Genomic DNA, 19,515 nt, shown 5'->3' on the forward strand with positions numbered 1-19,515 from the left:
TAATAATTACCAAGGTGCAACAATACGATCTGCAAATGCAACGTTACATAAGTGAATATAAGCGGGAAAAAATGTGTAGGCTCGGTGGGCAACAAATTCAGTAGCAGGACTCTCTGCGATTCACCTTGTACCGTATTAGCGCTATAGCAGTCTGCGGCCGTGCAGAACGCACCGAGCTGCAGCCGCAGTTCTGCGGTCCACGTGGCGCGGAACGATGCGGCAGCTTGGAACGGATCGGGCGAACCGATTACCGATTACGTGCCCGTTCGTTCGCGAATTTTACCGCCACTGGAAATCGATTACTATTCTTTTCTCTTTGATTTTTCGAACGAAATTCGTGATGTAGAAATTGGAGATATCTCGAAGATGACTGACCTAGAAGCAGTTCGTTTATGCTATATATTTTTGTATATTTACGCGAATTGGGAATTACCGATACGATACTGTGTTATATTATCTTATAAATTATTATATTATCAGAAGCGAGAGTTATATGTTTGGGGTAGATTTTATCAGCACGTATATTCAGCTGGCTATGCGTATTTGCATACGCGTTCGTTATATTTATTGGGATATTCGGAGTTTTATTTTAAGAATTATTTTATTTGATTTTGTATATTATTTTATTTATATTATAGGTCCAATATTGAACCGGTGAAATAACAAATTTATGATGAAATAATTAGAGAATATGAGCGACGGGAAACGTACAATTTGTACTGGATGTCCTAAAAATGTTCTAATATTTTTAATCGACAAATCAAAATTTAAAGTGACGATCATATAAATAGAGATAATCTTTGTATCAAATTTAACTTAATTTAATATAGCTCAGTCGTATCTAGTTCAGTGTGATCATAGTAATCATTATTGGAAATAAGAACTTGATAGTCGTTCTACGTTTACGGTGTTTTAAATTGCAAATGTATTTTTAAATCCTACATTATCAGAAAAAATAAAAATAATGTTTTCCATAATGGAATTATCAAACAACTTGATAAGCATTTCCCAATTACACATACACATGTATATGCTCGTCACTGTGCAATCTTGTCTTTTACCTGTAACGTGTTAAAAGTTTAACGGTTTACAGTATTTTCGAAATTCTGAATTATAAAAACCATTCGTTACACAGTATACATTACGCGAACGATGAACATTTTCCGCAAAGAAAACTCCCGTTTACTCCATGTTTTACGTGGCTTTTATTCCCTCCACCTAATAAATATTCTAATACGATCCGCAACAGCGAACAACGTGGATGAACACTCGAAAGACAATTTCAATCTCTATCTTTCAGCGGTATAAAATCATTTTTCATTTTACGATCGACTTGAATTCTTCGATCGCGCTCTCGCGTTCCCGCATAGATACGAGCTGGCTTTCTTCAACGTTTCAACCGGATACATCACTTTTGCATTCTTCCTTTCCTCCTTTCTTGCTTGCTTCCTTCCTAGCATGCACATTCGATCGAGAAAAATCCACAAAAATCCGGGTCTCGAGATTTCCAGTTCAGTTTTAAAGTTTCGACGGGAATGTACAACGGTTGGCAGCCCTGGGGGAGGAGAGAAGCTGCTTATGTATCCGAGTTGCAGATTCAACGATATTTCAAGAGATACGCCATCGCGTTTCCGCTCGCCTAACTAAGAGAGATTTACGAGATCCGACGCGAAAATTTCAGCTAGGAATCCGAAATCACGTAATCACCAGCCTTATGACCGGCGTAAATTCCTGCAAGGAAAATTGGAATAAACGTACTTGCTAAAAACATCGGCTCAACCTGTCAGCTAACTCGTTTCTTTCCTTAATTGGAATTCGCCGTAGTATAAATGATTGATAAAGACGAGTTATTTAATTTTGATTCAGTATGGCGTAATATATTTTTAATAGGGGTATTGCGACGTGTTGTGGAGTGATTTATGGATAAATAAATTATTTCCACAAGGTATTAAATAACCCAGAATTCAATCATGTTCTCTGCTTTTTTAATTTAAAAAGACACGGAAGGATAATTACATTATTACACAGAACGATTATAGAGAATATCTTTTCGTTCGTTAAGAGACGTTTTTGCAAAAAAGAAAATATGCTGTAATACTTGTCCGCTAAGGAGAATTAAACCGACGAGAAAGAAAATTGTATCGCTTGAAAATATTTATACAAATATAGTAAAGTAACATGACTTGAAACTTCAAATTTCTATCGAAAGTTTTTTGATAACACACGCGAATAATGTATCTCTTTTAAGCTTTCAAATTTAGCATTAGAATCGCACTTGTTACTTGTACCTCGCTTCGAAATTTCAATTTGTCTAGAGATCAAGCGTAAAATGTGATTCGCAGAGAAGAAAACCGTTAAAAGGATAAACAAATTGTCGGGCAAAAAATTGATAGTGACGTATTGATTTGCGAATTGTGGTCATAAATCGAGAGAGAACGTGTTCTAACGCTAATTGCAAATGCTTATTCAAGGCACATGGTTGCACTCAATCGAACAACGTTCTCCCTGTTTCAGTGCTAGAACTGAAGGGTCCGGAGAGCACGAAGGCGAGAAGAAATGAGTTGGACGTGACACAATGACATGATGAAGAGCCTGGTGGGGATCATGTGGATAGTGTTGGTGCTCATATCAGGTAAGTTCAATAAATCTACCCAACAATAAGGTACTCGCGTTTCGCCGTTCGCGGCTATTATGTTAGCGGACAAAGTCGAAATGGACGTTGACGTTCAGCCGCAGTTTATGGGCCCCATCGAATTGTAGAAATACGGCAGACATAAATAATTCAGTGTCTCGAGGTACACCGTTTCTCTATTAAAATATGAGGGGACGCGTTGTTTGTGGAAAGCGTGCGTCATCGACTGAAAATTTCAGATTTTATCGAACAATCGGAACCTATACATACCAAACTGTAAATTTCAGATATCAAAAATTACAAGCTTCAAGGAATTCGAACATTGAAACAGTTTCGACTTCAGATATTGGAAATTTTTAATTTCAAGTTCCAAGTTTCAATTTCAGGGCTAATAACTTCACGTTCAAACGTTCAAGATCGAAATAGCATAATTCAAAATTCAAATCTACTGTATTCGATCTGCTAAGGCTACGGATCGGCCATAGAATTCGTCGAACCGGGCCACGTTATTCCATTGTGAAGTCCGGACCCTGCGAGGCGCGAAGCCTATCATCTCTAGACAATAAACCGCCAAATATAACCGGCGACGAATAACTATCGTAGGAATAAGATACGACGTCTGCTGCATATGCATCAACCTTACTCACTTGGCTCCCATTCGCATGTAAATGCTTTACGACGCGCTAACAATGGCAACTATCAACGTCCAGTCATTTTTCCAGCGATAGTTAACGAACGTTTTGACCGCTTCGCGAAAAAGCACGCGAATGTTCATTATATTTCTCGAAAAGGATCTACGAAATTTCTGGTGTCGCGCTCGTCTTACGCAAAATTTAAGTCCTTTCAGTTATCTAGTAGATAACTGAATTTGATGAGAAACAATTGAATTTTTGTGTCAACGAGTCGCAGTGTAGGTCCTTGAAAAATTTCATCGTGTTTTCCACGCGGCACTTCAATGTTAACGCCGTGTCTGGTTTTATGCCGTTTCAGATTGTTCGAATCTGCTGTATGTGAACGAAATTTATATTCATCTCTGTTAAACTATTCGGCTCGTCAGGATACGCTTCTAGGGTCGACTGTTCCTTCGTGTCTGCGTTAGAAATAGAGAGCATCTATCCAGGAAACTGGAACAAGCTATAACTTGGAAACGATGCTAGACACGAGAAGAAAAAGTTACGAGGCGAATTAAGCGCGGCAGTTACGGCCGGTTCGAAGTTTCCGCGACGCTTGTGAGACGTGGTGCGCATCTACACAGGTGCGTAACATCGTACCCGTATAGATCCTGATACAGGCGCTTAATATGCGGTTCGTGTTGAACCAGTATTGTAATGCGGCGGTGATACAGGTGTTCGACCGATGTTCCGTTTGTGGGAATTGATGTCCTGTTCATGATCGTCGGCACAGATTTCGCGTAATTAATTCGATAAGAAACAGACGAAACGTAGAATCTATTGTTCTCGCTATAGAAGATACTGGAGAATGTTGAACGTCGTTGGAATACTGAAAATCGAGAATGCGTATCGAGTTAAATTCTGTTTAATCCTCGGTATCTTGGCAAGTTATATGTAAAGTATTATCTCTGCCCGCTTAGTTGGCGATTAAATTATATTTACCCTTGTCATTGAAGAAACTAATCTTGCTCTATCTGTCCGAACAATCACATACTCATTCCACTCAACTGTGTAAGCACGGGCTGCCCGAGCAAACACTATCCCATTCTACTTAGTCGGTTTACTTGGAACTTATATACCGTTTGTCTGACCACGCGTTGACTTGTACTACTTATTGAACTAGATAGGTTTCCTAATACTCACGCGGCTAAGTGCCTATTCTTATTTCCCCGGATTTAACTGGCAACTCTAGATGACTTCTAGTATTTGAACGGTTTTCAAATAAACCTACATTTGCCATGCATTAATTTCTGAAGGACCCATTATATCAAACTAGCTGAAAGGACCCATTATATCAAACTAGCTGAATTCCTACTAAGAATTCTCCCGCTAATCAATTTTTACGCTTCTGGTAAGAACATTTTATTGCTTTCTCCGTTACTACCATTTCTGTCAACAGCCCTTTTTATTCCGCGTAAAGATGCACAAGTCGAGTCCTTTCGCAAATATTGTTCCACGTATGACGGATGTTTTCGAGTTGAATATTCATCGATAAATAAACGTTAGATAAACGTGCTTTTTTTCTTCGTTCGATCGTTGAAAGCGGATACGGGACGAGATGTAAAGTTCGGTTCGATAAGGTCGCCAATGGATGATCGAAATAGAAAAAGACAAAGCACGAGACAGAAAAAAACACACAATAATATGGGAATTTTATCGAACAAGAATACGAAACGTAGAGAAACCCACTTCACCGTAGCGTATCGGTAACTCGGCTCGTTCTCCTTTGTCTCGTATCGATCTAATCGTCGACCAGGAACTGCGGCGTTCTCTCGTTGAAAATCTCAGCTGGGAAAGTTGCCGGCGTTTTTTTCCCCAGGAAATAAACAGCCTGATAAGTGGGTACTCGAGCCGCGGCCGGAGTATCTTTTAAACATCCACCTCGCGCAGGCCTCTATATTTCTCGATACATCCGGCCTATCGAGCAATTCCGTCTCGCACGAAACGCAATATCGCGTCGGTAATACAGTGCTAGTTCTTATTGCTCGTCGTCTAGGCAGCAACAATTTCACGGACGTTGATTCGACGACCGATACCGGTACTTCCTTTCGTTTCGTTTCCTTTTTAGCTTCGTCCGCTCTGCTCGACGATTGCGACGATTAAACTCGATCCCCGGCATCGGAGTTGAACGAACGTGCAACTCCATTGTGGATAATCGTGCAGGCTGCCGGAGAGCTTTCGGAAGATGTTCGATCACAAATACCCAACTTCTGGTTGGTTCCGGACTGCGACCTAAATCTCTCGATGGTCTTTGGGATAGTCTGCTAACGAAACTTCATCCGCTAAACCGCTGAAGGTTGTTTCAAGATGAATAGAGTATCTGATGATCACTTGGGATTGGAGAAAGGAAGCGAGAGGAGACGATTACAACGAAGTGGAGAGTGAGGAAGAAGGGAAGAGAAAGAAAAAGGAGGGAAAGATGGGAAGAAGGAGGTAGCAGAGAGATGGAAAGTAAACTATAAAAGTACAGTAAGAAATAAAAAGGAAAAAAGAAAGGAGGAAGAGACTTTTAATCGTACCTCGCGTATGGACGTTTTACATGTTTCTAAATTATAGTCAATTATATATCGTGTAAATGTTATAGTCACGATTGATTTCCTTGCCAACAGAGAGTAGTTGTCGCATGATACATTAAATTAGTATGCAGGTATATCTTCTTAGAAAAGGTTCAACACATAAACTTACGTCTTCCTGTACATTAAACATCGGTATCTATATATTTACTTTGGCAAAGATCAAGCTTCGAATCGCAATAATTGACAAGCTAAAACGCCGTTTTAGGATACGGTTATCGAACAGGCTTTTAAAAAACCTTCAACGAGAAACAGAAACCAGCAGAGAGATAAGAGTAATCGGTCACGACTGACACAGTCTCTCTTCCAATTGGCCAACCACCAAAGGCTTTGTGCTTCCAGTCAAAATCCCCAGCAGTGTTCGAGCTCTTCTGTCTCCGCTGTGATCGTCGGAGATGAGAAAAACTACTGTGTCCGTTTGATTCCATTAACGTTTAAACCATAGTCAAAATCTATCTCTAAAGGGACAGAACAAATTTTTATTAATCGTCGCGATGTCGATAACGAATGCTTCTTCGTTCCGTTTCCACGTCGTTCATGTCCGAAAGACTCGTCGAACAGATTGTAAAAAGGCAGATTTCACTCGTCCCGCTATCGATGAAGCTTTAAAACTAACGGAAGTATTATGTAGCGTTAAAGTTTTCGACGTTGAAATTATTATTTAATTATACCAGGATGCTTTAAAAGATATTTAAATTACTACTTATTTAATTACTATCATATTACAATTTTAATTATTTTTCGAGTAACAAAAATGGAGATTTCTTTTACTACGTTTTATCGTAGGTAAAGAGTGGTAAGAATATTTCGATGTTGGAGTAGTTTTATTTGGAGCTTTTAAAACAGACGGACGATTGAAACGTTGAATTCATTCGTGTAAGTCCAACGCAGGCCCGCGATTCATGCAGCTTGCATCCGCTTCCTCGAAAACCAAGTCGGGCACGTTCGAGGCGCACGTAATTTCCGGCTAGTTAACCGATTACTCACGAAAGATTGCGATCGAATCGATAGCCATCTGTTCGTGCTACAGGTTATCATTACATCTCTGATCCAACGTATTACGTGACGGTCGAAACTCGTGATTTCGTTCAAATGGAAACGTCATCGTGAATATATTATTTACGAATACACCGTACACGACTTCGCCGAGTTTGCAATGCTATTTTAGCCCTTAAAAGCTGTTGATTAATCACGTTATCACGTTAATCATTGTATCATGGCTGAAATTTCACCTCGGTATATTTGGTATTATATTTAGAAAATCGATAAAATCAGACAAATGCAATTAAATGTTTACTATTACTTTAGATTGGGTTGGATTATTACTATCCGATATTAAATGAAAAGCCGTTGTCTGCAGTGGTTGCAAATAATATTGCGATAGTATTATATATATAGTAGCGCAATATTGAAAAATAATATGAATAAAATTCGCGTAGGATGAAATTTTATCTATAATCCCTATTAAACGTCGAATTCGCCAAAAACTTAACAAAAAGACGCGAAATTCTTCGATTTTATATTACTCGGGGAAGAGGATTATCGGTTTGTGTAAAAAATAATTGCTGAAAATAAAATAATCATTTATACGAACGACGCGCGATATCTGTTACGTATGTGACACAGATTAATCGTTCGAATTTATTTCGTTGTGCTGCGCGATGTTGCGTAGATGATTTCTGATCGATTCCTTCGAGATATCGTATCAACTTCTCTCACATTTCCTTCCAACCTGTCCGCGATTCCTTCCAGGCATCTTTCAGATTTCGCAACACATTTCTCGCTTATCAGAGATATTTCCACGAATACGCTTATACATATCACGAGCGAGTTTCTCTCTGCAAACCAGTTCAATCTTCCGCTCGTCTTGAAATGTAGTATATATATGTAGTATCGTGGACGAAAGGCCTGGGAAATATCGGGCGAACTATGAACAGTGTCGCGAGAGCCGAGGCGCCGTCGGGCCCATCAATGTGTCATCGGTCTTTTCAAGTGCATAGTTTCGTGGAAAAGACCTACGTGACCCTGGCCACGAGCGTCTGCAGAACACGTGTGCGGTGGGCCTAGGAAAAGGGCAATAGAATGCGACAACAGCGAGTCGAGAAACAGTGTGCGAGTCGAAAAGCAGAGTGCGAGTCGAGAAACAGAGTGCGAGTCGAGCGGAGACGGAGGTTGCGAGTGGCGTTGCCGAGAGAGTGTGGATTGCGCTGTGTTCTGTACGTTTGGTATGAATAGTTCAAGTTAAGCCACAATCGTCTTTTCTGTCTCATTAACATCTCTATTGTCCACGTTTTGTAAACATATTACATCACGATATTACATATTTTTGGGGGCTCGTCCGGGATTGGACAAGACAGAAAACGAAACGGTTTAACAGAGCTATTCGAGCTAGTTGTGAATTTACCGGTACGCGGTGCGGTAAAAGACGATATCGTTGACTGTTTAAGTTTGTGTTGTGTGAAAAATGGCCAACGTCGGGGACGAACGATTGTCGGGTGAAGAGGGTTCGACGCTGGAGGAGCTGAGGAATAAGCTCGCGCGAATGAACCTCCCTATATCGGGTGCGAGGTCAGTGCTGATTGCAAGGCTGAATCGGGCGTGTAGGGCTGGACAATCGTATCGTAAGGGATCGACGGGCGGTGAAGAGCTAACCGGTCAACGAGATTTAGAAAGTGTACAGAGAGCTGAGCGTGATTGCAACGAAGATGAGGATGTTGAGAAAATGAATACGAAGGAGTTGAAGGAGCGCCTCGCTAGTTTGGGTTTAAAAACGACGGGAAAAAAAGTAGAGTTACGCGCACGGCTACGAGCGGCCATGGATGGTAACGACATATCGTCGGAAGAGGAAAGCGACGACGAAAGTGAGGATGAAGATGACAAGAAAAACGCAAGAGAATACAAGAGAGATACGCGAAGGGTGCATCAGGACCGTGACGAATGTTGTCGAAGGGCATGTGTTGGTTCGACACTGAGTTTTAGAGACGTCGAAGATGCATTAGAGTCGTTTAGTGGCAACAGAGGTGAAAATGTCGAACGATGGTTCGAGTCGTTCGAGGAAGTCGCTGATACGTGCATGTGGTCGGATGGGCAGAAGGCAGTCTACGCGAGGAAGCTGCTGAAGGGATCAGCGAAAATATTTGCGAGCTTCGAGTGTCACGCCAGGACTTGGCATGAGTTGAAGAGGGGGCTAGTGAAAGAATTTTCGAGGAAAGTCAACAGTAGGCAAGTTCATCAGAAACTTGAAGAAACAAAAAAGGAGAGTGATGAAGCATGTTTGGCTTACATGTACCGCATGCTCGAAATAGCCAGCCATGTGGACATGGAGGAGGAAGCAAAGGTGGAATACATAGTAGATGGAATAATCGACGACGAGAACAATAAGGCTGTATTGTACGGCGCTACGTCAATCAAAGGGTTGAGGAAGAGGTTAGTAATGTACGAAGAGCAGAAGAGTCGCAGAGCAAGGTCGATTATGAAGTCGGCTAAAACCCAGAAGAACGGCGGGAGGCCCAGACAATCTGTAGACGCAATGAAGAAAAGAAGATGCTCCATTTGCGGTAGTGAGGATCATCTAAGAGTTAAGTGCCCGGAGAAAGGAAAAGGTATGAAGTGTTTCAAATGCAACAGGCTTGGACATGTGGCGGCGAATTGTGCAGCGCGACAAGTAAAGACTTACGTAATCTCAAGACCGGAGAGGAAAAAGTACGTGAAGGACGTGTCGATAGATGGCTGCAGGTTTGTCTCGTTAGTGGATACAGGTAGCGACCTTACGTTCATACGAGCGGATGAGTATGTGAGGTTAGGATCACCACCTCTGGGAAACTGCAAACTTAAGTTTGATGGTTTTGGTTCCGCTGGCAATAGTACCTGGGGTGAGTTCACAAGGGTAATGACGGTCGACGGGTACGACTTTACTGTCACTCTGCATGTTGTCTCGAATAAGGTAATGACAAGACACAGTCTACTCTTAGGTACCGACTTTTTAGACCAGGTAGAGTTGCGAGTCAAACGGGGCGAGGTGACATTTTTACGACTCGACGATCAGACCGACGGTCACGAGGACGCGCCGGATGTACTGAGGGTAAACGCGGTAGAACAGACCGACGAAACAGACCTGACACACGTACGGGAACCGCATTATCGTGAAGCGATTCGCGATATCGTTAGGGGGTATAGGCCGGAGAAGAAGCGAGACGTCGGAATAACCGAAAAAGTAGTTTTGGAAAGCGACAAGCCGGTAGCGCGAAGACCGCGAAGACTGGCGCCGTCGGAAAGAAAGGAAGTAGATGATCTGATGGAAGCGTGGATAAACGAGGGTGTCATCAAATCGTCAGACTTGGAGTATGCGAGTCCGATAGGTGTAGTTAGAAAGAAAGATTTGTGTGTGCGTGTGGCTAGATGGGCCTTGTTACTAGGCGAGATTAAGTATCAGGTGTGTCATCGGCCGGGGAAAAGTATGCAGCATGTAGATGCTCCGAGTAGGAACCCCCTGCCGAGCGCTATGTATGTAACGGAGAGTGAAGACGGGCTGATTGCACGGTTGAGAAGGGCACAGAACAAGGACATTGAAGTCCGTAGGATTTTGGACGCCGCAACGTGCAGTCAGGCCGATGGGCAGGTAGTAAGAAACAATATTTTGTATAAGGAGTGTGAGGACGATGTGCTAATAGTAGTATCGAAAGCGATGCGGGCTCAGGTAGTCAGGCAAGCGCACGAGCGTGGGCATTTCGAGGTTACCAAAACAGAAGCTATGGTCAAGAAGGACTTCTGGTTCAAGGGGTTACGCGAAAGGGTCGAACACGTGGTATCCAACTGCCTTGACTGTAGCCTAACCGAACGAAACATAGGTAAGCTAGAAGGGAACCTGCGAAATTACAAGAAAAGAAGAAAGCGTGCGAAGCAGTACCTGAGGAAGGACCCGTGCACACCTCGATTTTATGAAACCTTGGGTCCTAAATGCCGAAAGTGACGCATCTGATGACAGCGAGATAGAAGGCAACATCTGAGGGCAGATGTTATTGCAGGATGGCCGAATGTAGTATCGTGGACGAAAGGCCTGGGAAATATCGGGCGAACTATGAACAGTGTCGCGAGAGCCGAGGCGCCGTCGGGCCCATCAATGTGTCATCGGTCTTTTCAAGTGCATAGTTTCGTGGAAAAGACCTACGTGACCCTGGCCACGAGCGTCTGCAGAACACGTGTGCGGTGGGCCTAGGAAAAGGGCAATAGAATGCGACAACAGCGAGTCGAGAAACAGTGTGCGAGTCGAAAAGCAGAGTGCGAGTCGAGAAACAGAGTGCGAGTCGAGCGGAGACGGAGGTTGCGAGTGGCGTTGCCGAGAGAGTGTGGATTGCGCTGTGTTCTGTACGTTTGGTATGAATAGTTCAAGTTAAGCCACAATCGTCTTTTCTGTCTCATTAACATCTCTATTGTCCACGTTTTGTAAACATATTACATCACGATATTACATATATATATATATATATATATATATATATATATATATGTACGATATTTTCGAAGAAATTTCATATGTTTTTATCTTGAACCCCTTAAGAGCTAAATTATAGGAAAACTCGCCTTTGTTTAATCCTTTATCCATAAAATTTTATCGGAAGATCTTTTCCGAAATGAAAGTTATATTTTTATTTCGTTATTCGCAATTTCCTAAAGAATTTTAGCCTTTTATAATACAGTGATTTAATAAATGAAATTATTAAATAACCTGAAAGACTATATCTCTGTGATAATAGCAAAGATACGGGCGTCTATATTTAATGGTTAAACTCATAAAACCCAGCTACTAATATCACGGATTAATCTGCTAATATTGCAAACTTGGACCTTAAGGGATTAAAAGTCCAAAACGAAATTTTATCGCGTTTTAAAATAAAACGAAAAAACAACGTCTTGTCGGTGGAACAGCGGTTCGTGGAATATTGCAAAACAATGCATCACGAATCACAAAGATCGTCAAGCGTGTGCAAGGTGTACCGTAAATATTCTGGCACCGCTTCAAAACCGAAATTGTAGCCAGCGTTGGTTCGTATACAGTTGACGCGTATTATGAACTATCCTGGTATCGCTCCAGGGAACTCGTAAAACATCGGTAATATTATGTTCGGAAACGATAAATAACATGTACGGTGGAGAGGGAGAGAAACCTGCCAACGAAATCTATTACAAAATTAATGGTATCATTGAACAAAGATCGCTAACGAAATCGCCGTTGGCGTCCGTTTTATCCTGTGGCTTAATCGGTCGTAATTATAATCAGTTGCAGGGATCGCGTTTAACGTATGGAATAAATACATGATCCTACAGAATCCTCTGTATCTTCGACGCCATCGTTGTATTCGAATATTAATTACATTGCACAGTGCGGCGTTTGAATGTGGATTCGGAACAAATATCAACAAATACATGTAACATGCAGTTTTCCCAAAACTTGATACGGGAAGATCCAACGTGAGTAAAGAGTCTGTTCATCAAATGTTTGTCGGTATACTTCGTATTGCCTGGGTCAGTAGAAATATCTTGAATATTTATTTCTTTGTCTTACCACAGACGATTAATTAATTAATTAATAATTAATTATCGTACAAAAATAAGTGCGCAATAAAGAAATGACTACTTCATTAAAAGCTTCTTTATTAAAATAAAGAAATCAGAATAGTATTGTGAAGGTCGATTATCGGTACTTGCATTGCGAATGCAAATTACCTAAACAGAGATTTCGGCATCGATATAAAATTCGACGCAACGATTCTCCACGATTAAATACCGAAACGTTTTAAATCACAGCCTCGAAAGACGCGAAAATAACAGGAACATCCAGTAGAATTGCGTGGCTTTCGCGTATTAAGCGGTCAAAATTGTTCATCCCCTTTCCATTGCTCGATCGAACTGTTCGTATCAGCCCGTTCGAAAGCCAAATTGTAGTCTGTTTGCCTTTCTGCGTGAGAGATAAATCGGCCATTCTCTACAAAAAAGTGTTAAACCACCCCTAGCCTTTTATCGAAAATCGTTTGGAACTCGAGTTGCCAATGATTTTCCAATATATCGATCAGGTTGGTCTGCAATTTGTCTGTCATTTTTTATTCCTTTTCTCGATTTTGTTTCAGGATGCTCAGGAAATCCAGATGCGAAACGATTGTACGACGACCTCCTGTCGAATTACAACAAGCTGGTTCGTCCAGTGGTCAACGTCACAGACGCCCTCACCGTTAAAATCAAGCTCAAACTCTCGCAGTTGATCGATGTTGTAAGTTTCACTTTAAATTAATTGGCAAACGAAGGTAACACGAAGTAAACGCGATAAGTCCACCTTTCACATAGTTGAGAAATAGGAAACATTAAATTAGGTTCAAAGACATAAGCATGTTAGAAATAAGCGATTTATACTTATAAAAATATATATTTCATTACAAAGATGAACGGGAAATATTATCGTTTCCGAGATATTACATTCTTATTTAGATATTACACTGTTTTCATTAAACATTACTGTTGTCAGATAACATTGTTTTTCAAAAAACCCTAAAAAACTTTGAAAGAAAAGAAGGGTGTTATTCTTTGTGCGTCTTAAATGTTTCACGGTTTATATTAAACATCACTGTTATCAAATACTATTTCCATTTCTCGAAAACTGATAGAAACTTGAGAAAAAGAGAATTATTCCTTGTGCTTCTTAAACGTTGCTCGTGTACCGTTGTCATTAGACATTGCTGTTATCGAATGATATTATTATTTTTCAAGAAATACTACTTAAAAACTTGAAACAAAAAAAAAGAGAATCATTCTTCTTGCTCCTTTGCAGAATCTCAAAAATCAAATCATGACGACGAACCTCTGGGTGGAACAGGTACGTGTACACATTACATGCATGAGAGAGAGGAAATAATCTTTTATACTTGATGTATCTTACAACGCGTTTTGCCTTTAACTAAATTCTGTCTAAAAAAACGTAGAGTGTACTTGGTTCCGGTTGCATAAGTTTCATTTCCAGTCGCAGCACCGGGCATTGTTTTGCGCGAATATATAAACGGGCACACGAATATGTGCGGATAGTCGGTAAAACGAAAATCAGACAGAAGCTTCCACTCGAGAGTCGCAAAATAAGTCCGGTGAACCGTGCAACCCACTTTCAAACGGTAGATTACGTAAGACAGATTCGCATCCGTTTCCGTGCATCCATTTCATCCCTCCTCCTTCTTCTCCCTTTTTTTATCGTTATCTTACACGAAATTAGCGATAGCAGAGAAGTTACAAGCGAACAGCGAGAAGATAATTGTTACAGACGATTGAAAAGAAGAATTTAGATGATTAAAAAGAATAATTTGTAGAAGGTGGCCCATTTTATATTGATTACTTGGTTACTATAAAGTAATTAAATTTCTAGAAATTGTCGTATTGTTCTTGCAGTTGTTTCTTACCTATATAATAATGTATGTTTTTTTATTTCGTAATTCTAACATTGTATTTTATGTTTTCAGTACAATAAAATACGAAAAACGAGATACAAAATTAAAAGAAACCAAGTGCCTTCATCAATATGAAAATATGATCTTTCATTAAACAGACGTGTTAAAGATGTGTTAGTAGAAAAGATGAGTTAGCTGTATCCGTGTCTCACACCAACATGAGCGTTATGTGGTTTAATCAAGCCACAAAATACTGACGATGAAACGTGGAAAATATTGAAAATAACAAAAGTAATCAGAAGACAAATGTTATGATCGGCAATTTTATAATACAAAACGTGAAATCGATCCATGGTGTTTGCCTTGGCTTTCACGCTCGTTCATTTTTGACGCTCAATTTCTCTTAATTGGATCCGCGATCGCCTCGATGAATCGTATTCGATCGCAGCTGATGGGATACGCGGTACTTGCGGGCCATTAATCTGTTAGACAGCGTCACCAGGTAACGACCGTAAGTACATAAAGACGAGAACCGATATATAATCAGATCAAATATTGATGGTTCGCTGGGACTCTGTGCTCCCGCATATATTAATGGAGCTTCGGCCACGTGTAACAAACGCTCGAACGAAAAGGGGGCGGCTTCCGTCGAATTTCGTTTGTTTGCCTATCAGTTGACCTTCGAACCGCTGTTTCCACCATCGATTTAATCGGTAAGAGCTTGAAATTCTAGCGTAAAGGTACCTCGAGTATTACCGTAGGAATTACGTCCGTGAAATTTATACTCGGCGGCTTGCATCTTCCAGCACTTTGTCTTTACCAAATCTTTCATGATACTAGTCACTATGAGATTCTATATTTGCTACTTGACTGATATTTACGCAAATCTGAATATTTCTAAATATAATGTACAAATTGAAACTTAGGTAGAAAATTGTGAATACCTGTGAAGTATCGTAAAGGGTAATGTACTTTGGGTATTTTCTATATTTTTGCGTATTGTGTGCATTCATCAACGACAAAAAGTATGATCATTTTTTGTTAGATCGTAATCTCCAGCGTTAGAAATCGACTGTATCTATTTTAACAGCTTATGCATCGTCATTAAATGGCCAAGAAATGATACGTATCAAGAGAAATAGCACTGGGATAGAATGGAGTATTTATCTGTCGATAATGTTTATACATATGATGTTTCCCCATATGACACAAGCATTTAGAGGCTTAAGTAACTTACGGAGAATAGACAAGCTGAAAAGATTTAACGTTCTGTCTAGGAAACGTTGTAGAATGTATAGCTTGAGGAATTAAGTGGTATCAAATAATATAGGTCAGACGTATAGTTCAGTGATCACTGATCAGACATTGGTTAAACACAGTTTCGTTCTCTGCCACCATTCTTCGCTAATTTTATTGGATTTCTTTTCTATCGAGAAATCACACGATCATTTATCTGTTTCATTATTCAATCGTTTAATTATTTGAAAAAATTGGAAGATTGTATAAAGTAGAATAACTTTGTCGAATACTTTTCCAAATTTGTCAGTAAATGAACTAACTTGCTATTTTTCATCGGTTCGCTGTGTTTTTCCTTTTCCCACTGTTTTTCTCTCATAAATGAGATATCCAGAAAAGACTTCCCTTGCTTCGCGTTAATTAACATTCTGTCGCATGCTCTCTGCGATCCCCTCTGTCAATTAGCCTGACGTACAGTTCTATACAATCACTTTTTGCTTTCCTATCGTTCTTTCATTATATTTTTTCCCTCCAACGCAAAAATATGCGAGACGTTTCAAACGTTGAAAACATTTCCACCTGCGAGAAGTAAGTCGAGTCGTATAACGTTATTCGTGTCGATCGATCGAAAAAGGATTTCATTTGTTATACTCGAGGGATTCGGTGGAAAAGTCTCTGAAATTTTCATAAGTGCGTTTACTAATATGTAGACTGAGGATATTTATGAAAATTTTTAATTTTATAAACACAATTAAAGGAATTTGTTCCAGCCGCAGGATGTTACAATAAGTGCTATACTTTGGATACTTTTAATATCTTTGCGTATTATGCGCATTTTGACGCACTTAACTTTCTCGTAAGTACGTAAAAGCCCACCAGTGTCTAGTGATGTGTTTTAAAGTTCCTCGGCATACACGTTCCTTTATAACAGTTCAATTTTTCTAAAATTCAAATTTTTCTATTTTAATCTTTCTTTCATTTTATCGAACGAAAAGAGTTTCGTAAGAATATGCTGAAGACAAAATTGAAATAAAAAATTATACGTATTAATAACTATATCTTTTTACATTTTGTTCGAACTTGCGATAATTCTTGACTTTAGAAAAATACAATTAGACGGAAGGTGACAATATTAAAGATTTCATCGTTCGTATCGTTTTTCCTTTCGATCCCTCGATCACTTACAATAACATTTATAACTTTGATATTTATCATTTTGATATTCGTTTGTCGTTTGTTTTTTAAGCTTTGCATACCACTATTCTTTTTATTCTGTCACGTTCTCCCCAAGATATCCAAAACAGTGGCATACACAAGGCATACACGTGTAATCCTGGGCATTTTGCCCGGCATATATCCCATCAGCGGCGTGTTTCATCGTTCCTTTCGTTTTAATTAATTTCACCCGGGATCTGATCCGACGGAGAGGCTGACAGACGTCAAAACTGTTCAACGTCGCGAACAAAGTAAGCCTGCTGCTCGTGGCAGGCCGAGTTTCACGGAAACAATCCGTCGTGGAAAAAGCTGAAAAGAACAAACGGCCGCACGATAATCGCACACACGAACGATACGGGAAATACAATTCTGGGGCATGCTTCCACCCTCTGCTTCATAATTTGCCCCTTGAATATTTTTAGCCCGGCGTTGCGCTTAATTTCATCAGGGCTTCCTTTCTTTTCCTTTTTCTTTTTTCTTTCTTTTTTTTCTCGTTGAATTTTATTCAGCTCTATACATATGCGGGGTGTTACAAAATAATAATCCAACACTAACGGTACATGGTATTCATCGAGAGGAGAAAGAAAGGCTCGTGACTTTACGATTGATCAATGTATTTACATGAAACTTATAATTATTAATCGTGTCGGAGTAGTCTTTTTTTAGGCGTGGCTGATAAGGGTGTACATCGTGATAATATGTTAAACGATAGATAATGAACGCCATTTGTAAATACATACGTATGTATATGTCGATTAAAAAAAGTAAGAAAAAATATCGTTTCGCATCGAGGGATCATTGTCGATGAGAAATCATAGTAAGGCAGAAAACTCTATTTCGTATCTTACAAAAGATGTAAGAAGATGTTTTCCATTTGCTACGTTAATATGTATTCTGAAATTCTTCAATGGGTTGATTTGTTTCGTTGTTTTCATTGTTATCAAAAGGAATACGAAATGATATATTACATGAAAAGTATTGATTTGTAAATTTATATGAATTAAGTATACTTAGTATTTCCTCTGGCGAGTACTTTAGGATTTTTTATCAGATTTCTTTAATAATTAATTCAAACATACTTCCCCTGAAAGTATGTACATTGTTTTTATAAAATCATTGAAATGTGTCTTGTTGCAGTCATGGTACGATTACAAGTTAAAGTGGGATCCAAAGGAATATGGTGGGGTGGAGATGTTGCACGTGCCATCCGATCATATATGGAGGCCCGATATAGTTTTGTATAACAAGTAAGGCCTTCTTTTCGTCACCAAGCAAATTACGTTAATATCTAGTGCTACTCCTTAATGGATCTAACTTTGTAGAGGGCATAAGACATAAAAGACCATCTAGAATTACTTGGCGAACTGCCACGAGTAATCTCCTAGTTTTGGAATTTTCATAACGGAGCAAACTCGATTTATCCTCTGCCCTATGAAATTCTACTCGTATTTCTTGCTACTTCATTGGCTAATATTCAACAAACGTCCGATATTAAATAATATAACATAAAATTTCACTAATATACCACGATTCAAGAATAAACAAAAATTTGGCAAATTTAATAATATTATATATTATTTTATAAGATTATATATTTTATAATATTATAATTTATTTATTTATAATATTATAATATATTTTAGAATTTTATAATATTATATATAAATTCATAAGAAATAAAATTTCTCGTATTTGACAAGTTGAAAATAAAAAAATAAGATTTCGTACAATATGAGAATAAAAGTTCCTCGTCGTCAGAAATTAAGTAAAAATTCCATTGTTAGTTAACAATATAATATATATATACTTTTCTTTTAACGTTAAAAAAATACAACTGGACAAATAAAACTATTCTACGTATATTAATTAAAAATTCCGTTATTAATTAAAGCCCACTTAATTTCCAAACAATCGACAAAAGTATTATCTTTGAAAATCTTCTTGAAAATCAAAGGACAGTTTTATCGATATACAATTAATTATAATGGTTGATCTGTTTGGTTTGAACAGTGCCGACGGTAATTTCGAGGTGACGCTGGCAACGAAGGCGACGTTAAATTACACAGGGAGGGTCGAATGGAAGCCACCGGCCATATACAAGTCTTCCTGCGAGATCGACGTAGAATACTTTCCGTTCGACGAGCAGACGTGCGTCATGAAGTTCGGCTCGTGGACTTACGATGGCTTCCAGGTAACGATCGTCTTCAACTTTCTCATCGCATTTTACTCATTATCAAGAAGAGGTCATCTTCATTCAAGACGTGTTCATAAGGGTGTTAGAAATTTTCAAGAAAGATAAGAGGGAAACTTGTGATAAAATTATGCTAAGAATTGCAATTACGAGCGATGAAATTTCCCAGTCGATTTTAAAAAATTGTTTCAGTACATCTTATGCTTGAACAAATTGTAATTATATCTCAAAGGACTAAAAGAGTATTATTGGTACAAAGAAACAATTGATACTGTAGAAAAATTGTACAATTATAAATTCATTCTACAGGCTAAGAATGTATTAACGTTACCACATATCGTAACGAAGATTCGACGACAGATCTCCGTTTAATTTATTCAAAGTCCTCCTTGTTTCAATTCTGAGAAACAACCGTGTTCAGTAAAATTTGACATCTTGCGCGACGCTATTGCGTTAATCTTGTATAATTTTCGAGAACATTCAATTCACTCGCAACAACACTATTTTATGCTAACCACCCTTGTTATAGAATTTTAAATTAGAAAAGAGAAAGAAAAGAAAAAGCAGGCGAAGA

At 39.1% G+C, this 19,515-nt stretch overlaps 1 protein-coding gene across 4 annotated transcripts in view; it reads left to right on the forward strand.

Annotated features, from left to right (window-relative positions):
• LOC117208714 (acetylcholine receptor subunit alpha-like) overlaps positions 1–19,515 on the forward strand; it is a 105,337-nt gene that overhangs the window by 74,211 nt on the left and 11,611 nt on the right. For all 4 annotated transcript variants that reach the window (XM_033450006.1, XM_033450004.1, XM_033450003.1 and 1 more), the window contains 5 exons: positions 2,515–2,632; positions 13,001–13,140; positions 13,696–13,740; positions 17,888–17,997; positions 18,761–18,941. In XM_033450006.1, coding sequence (XP_033305897.1) covers positions 2,581–2,632; positions 13,001–13,140; positions 13,696–13,740; positions 17,888–17,997; positions 18,761–18,941 — 528 coding nt within the window. In that variant the 5' untranslated portion in view covers positions 2,515–2,580. The remainder of the gene's footprint in view (positions 1–2,514; positions 2,633–13,000; positions 13,141–13,695; positions 13,741–17,887; positions 17,998–18,760; positions 18,942–19,515) is intronic.

Source organism: Bombus bifarius, unplaced genomic scaffold (assembly GCF_011952205.1).
Source record: "Bombus bifarius isolate JDL3187 unplaced genomic scaffold, Bbif_JDL3187 scf7180000008161, whole genome shotgun sequence".
In the NCBI taxonomy this organism is placed as follows: Eukaryota; Metazoa; Arthropoda; class Insecta; order Hymenoptera; family Apidae; genus Bombus; species Bombus bifarius.